Source organism: Phallusia mammillata, chromosome 4 (assembly GCF_965637545.1).
Source record: "Phallusia mammillata chromosome 4, kaPhaMamm4.hap1.1, whole genome shotgun sequence".
Lineage (NCBI taxonomy): Eukaryota > Metazoa > Chordata > Ascidiacea > Phlebobranchia > Ascidiidae > Phallusia > Phallusia mammillata.
The window spans coordinates 25,934,190-25,939,549 of record NC_137255.1 but is presented as its reverse complement, the minus strand read 5'-3'; the positions used below and the strand labels follow the sequence as shown (position 1 = coordinate 25,939,549).

The 5,360-nt window shown below is 37.4% G+C and overlaps 1 protein-coding gene across 1 annotated transcript; it reads left to right on the top strand.

Annotated features, from left to right (window-relative positions):
• The first annotated feature begins 667 nt into the window (after window positions 1–667).
• LOC145223688 (uncharacterized) lies at window positions 668–4,898 on the top strand. Its single transcript, XM_080090084.1, has 10 exons — window positions 668–720; window positions 786–832; window positions 1,001–1,141; window positions 1,209–1,416; window positions 1,689–1,889; window positions 2,304–2,564; window positions 2,984–3,140; window positions 4,171–4,193; window positions 4,418–4,542; window positions 4,801–4,898. The coding sequence occupies exons 1-10, from the start codon at window positions 689–691 to the stop codon at window positions 4,896–4,898; spliced, it is 1,293 nt and encodes a 430-aa protein (XP_079946210.1). The 5' UTR covers window positions 668–688.
• Window positions 4,899–5,360: the final 462 nt, after the last annotated feature.

Below are 5,360 nucleotides of genomic sequence, written 5' to 3'. Positions count from 1 at the left end.
ATGTGGCCTCAAGTCTAAACCGGTGTGTATCGCTGACAAAGATGATATTTGACACACGAAATCTTCATGCAGATATTCAAATTACTGCAAGACATACGAATTCGATATTGGTCGTCATCGAACAAAAAGTATGGCAACTGCAAGTTTAAATCAAAATTTTTCCTTTTCGTGTAGTTACAACCGCAAAGTGCTTGACAAAGTAGCTTGGCAAAACCCAAATCGTGCAAAGTTTCGCAAAACGACAACAATTACGCCTGTCGGTTAAAATGTTCCGGACATCTTAGATTACAGCCTGTTTACCACCGAAGGCAGAAACGTCAATTGCAGCAACCCCGTGGGTTTTCTAGAACTTATAGGCGTAATCCGGCTACACTAGAATTAGGCAAGTTTCACACTAAAGTAGCAGTGGCTTTGTGTAGGTTAGGTTTCCCATTTAGTCTTATATTGCAAAACTGTTGGCCAACTTGCTTATTTCGAAAAATGTTTTTGAACCTAATTGCTTTCTAAAACATTACGTGCAAATCTTATGAGAAATTAGCTAAAGAGTAACAAAACAGTTTTATTGATATTAGAAGTATCTGTTGTTTAACTATTTACACATTCAACATTGGGTGTTGGGTGGTTTAACAAGACAGTTAGTTTCTAACTATTTTTGCAGTGCATCAAGCCTGAAGTTAATGACAAAAAAATGAAAGTCATGCCTTCGTTCAGTAAAATGAGGTTGGTGATTTCTGTGTTGTACGAACATAGACAGAATATATGCTACAATGTTTGGGTTTTTCCAGGTTGTCTTTCTGTGTGTGGCTTGCAATGACCATGGCTGGAACAACAGGTTAGACAAGCTATTGTTCAACACGTTTAATAATTAGTTGGGACACAGACTTATTTTACTATAAATATCTCTTGAAAGTTAAATAAAAGAGTAGTAGATACGCAATTCTATCTCGTAGCAACACTAATAAATTGTCACTAAAAACATTTCTTCACGTTTTCATGAAAGTATCCAGTGCGTTCGAAGCAGAGCAACCATACGACCCATGCATCATGAACCCGTGTGAAAACAATTGTACGTGTGAGCTTGCCAATAAACTTGAAACAAGCAGATACATGTGCAAGGAAAGTAAAGAAAAATGCACATGGAGTAAGCCTTTATAATTCCCCTTCAAATGTAGACAATATTTAAGAACTGTCAATTTAATGTTTTACAGATGCTTTGGAGGTACAATGCGATAATGACGCAATTCGTATAACCCTGCGTACTTGGTTGGTGACGTTATACGCTTTAAAACATGACGTCACTGTGGATGACATCACGAGCGCTCTGTATGTTTCCAGTCAATATCAGCCGGATGAAAATAATTGCAAAGCTTTTGTTAATACCTCAACAGAGGGGGAAAAGCATTATAGGAGAGGAGCGTAATTTACAAGTGCTTGGTACCAGTACAAGCCTATTTATAAAATGATTGTGGCTTAGCTGATTACAAGTAACCTTGGTCAATAGCAAACTGTACCAATAAAATGTTCAAATGGTTAGGCTGTTTTTTTATCATTATTAAATCACCATCTTTACGGCAATAACAGTTTTAGAGCAGCTGGTTAAAACAATGTCCGCCTAAGTTCTAAGTTTCTCCACGCAGTTCACAGTTCAAAACTACACATAAAACCCTAACTAATGGTTCACCCCACAGCCTTATTCTTCCCACGCCATTCACAAACTGCGACACGATGACGCGTATCGTGGGGGAATCCCCAGAGTGGAAGGTACTCGTCACCAACCAGGTTTGGTTTGAGAAGACGGTCGCGGATTTCTACGGTTACCCGGTTAAATTGGTGAACGTCAGTTGTTTATACCCGATTGAATTTATCATGAAGACCCTCTTGAAACCAATGTAAGTCGATTGCAAACGATGAATAATTGATTTAAACCTACATATGATTTTATAATCTACCTGTTTGGCATTCCATAAAGAGTTTCATTCTTAGGTTTTGGAAACAAAAACGATTTTGTTTTTGCTGTTTTTTATAAGTGAAAATTGTGCATTTGAATGCAAATATGTCTTTAAACAGAAGGGTGGAGAGGTTTTTAAATACAGAGCCATAATTATTTACAAATTTGTCATGCAAGGTAATGGGTATAAAGTGGCGATGAGCTTAAAGTATAAAGACAAATTTCAGCAAAATTGAAAACTTGCATGTCAATTCAAGACTCATTCTTATAGGCGATTATCATTTGTTAATACGAAAATTCTCGTTCAACTGTAGCCTATTGTAAAAATATATTGAAATATACTTTCACTTTTTAGTTGCTGCCAGCCTCAACCATTTAATACCACAAACGGAACCCTAGGCGTTGAAATGACTTTGGGAGCTGAAGCGCCCAACCAAAACGGGATCATGACGTCAGCACTTGATTTGCCTCTTACGTACATGATTGGTCAGGAGTTATTCGTCACGGTCGAGCTAACAGAGTATAGCGAGTTCAACCTGACTTTATTGGATTGCTACGTCTCTCCCCATTTCACTGTGGGAAAGGATTTTGACACAGTGGATATCATAAAAGACAGGTGATTTCTAAATAAAACGTGTTAGAAATTGTTTCAATTCATGTTCATCAATGGTGATTATGGAGTAGAGTAAACCTTGGGTAATCCGGACCCGTTTGGACCAAAATATTGTCCGGATTAGTCGAAAACCTGGATTAACCGATGTCGATAAGTTAAAGCCTTACCACATTACAAATCAAATGTACCTCATGTTTTGTCAGATTCGGGACAAGACCCGGAATATCCGAATCCGGTTTAACTAAGGTTTACTATAGGTTATTCTGGGTCACATTGATTGTTTGTGTTTAGGTAGGCCTTATTTCTTTGTGAATATCGCCAATTGGCTCAGCTTTTACTCAATTGTCGCCTATTTTCCAAAATTATCTTCCAAGGTAAATAGCAGGCATTAGTTAAGTTGGATTGTCATGTTTCTGTTTTAGGTGTCCGTCGAGATCAATTCACTTTCGACACGAAATAACAGAAAACGGCATTGGGAAGAGAACGGTATTTATGTTCCAAGTGTTTAAATTGGGAGAAGCCGCAGATTTCTACATTCATTGCCATGCCATGCTTTGCAACGAAAACTGTGACCCCAAGGTAAACTATGTTCAAAAGACTAGGCCTACCAGGCTACATTTTAAAGAGCAGAATAAACGCCTTCAAACGAATTATATTATAGGTACAGAATCACTCGATAAAAACTAAACATTATAGCTTATATTTCGCCTACTGGCATCATCAGTTTCTGTAAAAGCTTGGAGTAAAACATAATAAAACAACGACATGCTAGGGTCTAAAACCAATGACAAAAAACATTGAAAGAAGGGCAATAGAAAGTTGATATTTGGTCTGCATGTATCGAACGCCATATAACGCTACCCATTATAACCTCCAGTGCAACATCAGAGTTGTAAACGGGCCTAAAATTGAAGCCTGAACCCGGCCTGAACCGAATCGTTTTTAAAATGCCCGTTTAGGCCCGAAAGTTCGATTGACAGGCCAATGCATTGCAGTCTCAGGAAAGACCAACATAACAAGCACAATGAACAATTGATCTTAAACAAGGCGTTTTAGGGCTGTTTAACATTAAGTAAGCTCCAACAACTGGCTACGTAATAAGTTTAGTCAAATTTGTTACTGACACAGAGTGTACAGTCAGAACCGCTTTTTTAAGAAACCTAAGCCCGAACCCAGGCCGACGTACAACTCTGTGAAACAATATACAATTGCTTTGGATTCTGACAGTGCACACAAAAACGAACCTGATGGGGCCGATCTTTTGGTGATCCACTGTCGTCGCGGAAAAAGTCAAGTTTGATATTACAACGTCATAAAAAATACGGATTGGATTCTGAAGCTAACATTTAAGTCGGGTTTCGTGTTTTAGACCAGTAAAACATGGATGCAAAAATTCATTGGCGAAATTTTAAATACTGTATAAATGACCAGTTACAGATGTTAGAAACATATACATTTATCAGATCAGAAATACTGCTTAATTTTATTGATGCAGATTTCAGTTTAAATGTTTTTGTACACGCAGATTTAAAGTCACATTACTGCATCGCTGTCATCGCGGGCTTGTCTGTTGTCGTGTTAATATGTTATTAATATGTTCATTGGAAAGTGTTATCTGGATAACAAGAAAAAGTAAGTAAGACATCATTTCAGCAGTAAGCAAAAAAAATAACTTTCTAACTTTTACGTACAATTTAGACAATAAGTTGTAAAGCTATTAAAAAACTATTAGTTGCAAAATTTTAAATGTTTAGGCGATTTTTTGCGACCATGAACCGTATCTAAATCTTACTTTAAAAAACAACTAACACCCTATAGATTGTGCAAGGATGCCAATTATCTTGCTGTTTTTGTAGGAAAATAGGATTTGACCTTCAGAGACACGACCAACAGGTAATAGTTGGACAAAAGCGAGAAACTGTGAAAACGTACGAAGTACCTTTACCAGGAAATCAGCAACATGAATACGAATACATAGCAGGTAATATTGATGGGACAGGGCAGTTGCCAAATAAATACAATTTGTGCAACATAAAGATTTGTTACTTCGGGACCATTATGAATTATAACATTTGCAAGATTTAGGAAATCATATTTTTAAGAGACACATTTAGTGCCAAAATGAGCTTGCCGGGTTTTTAGGTGATAAATCAGTGAGTTCGAAATTTACTGTGGCAAATTTTCGACTTTATGGTTAGTTTAAAATACATTGCGACCTTAAGAAACAATTTTGTTCCAGGAAACGGATCCAAGTTAGAATCGGTCTCATACGTCAGCACAGTATCACCAGCCAATCCTATCAACCAACGTGTTTCCTACATATCTATTGATCCATAATCATTGTGTTTGTTATCATGTCTAAGCTATTAATTCACCGAATTGGGCAAATTAGCTTAATAAAACCTTAACTTTTGCTGCCAGGTAGACACCGGTGTTAATATCAATAGCAGCGGTTGTCAAACTTTGGTCAGCGTTCCCTTAGGGCAGTGATTTTCAACCGGTGTTCCACGGAACACCAGTGATGCTCCGTAAAAGACCGTCAGGTGTTCCGCAAGATATTAATGAGTTTCACTAGTGAATGGAACAGCGGTTGAAAATCACTACTTTTTTTCACAATGGGTATAAAAAACTATATTTTTTTAAGAAAGTAATTATCCGCTGTCGACTGTCCTGTCGCGATTTGCTTCATTTATTGTTGTGTAATAGTAAGTTTGTATTTGCGCGTTGGTGTTCCGCGCGATTATTTTGATGCATGAAGTGTTCCGCAGCTCAAAAAAGTTGAAAAACATTCCCTTAGGG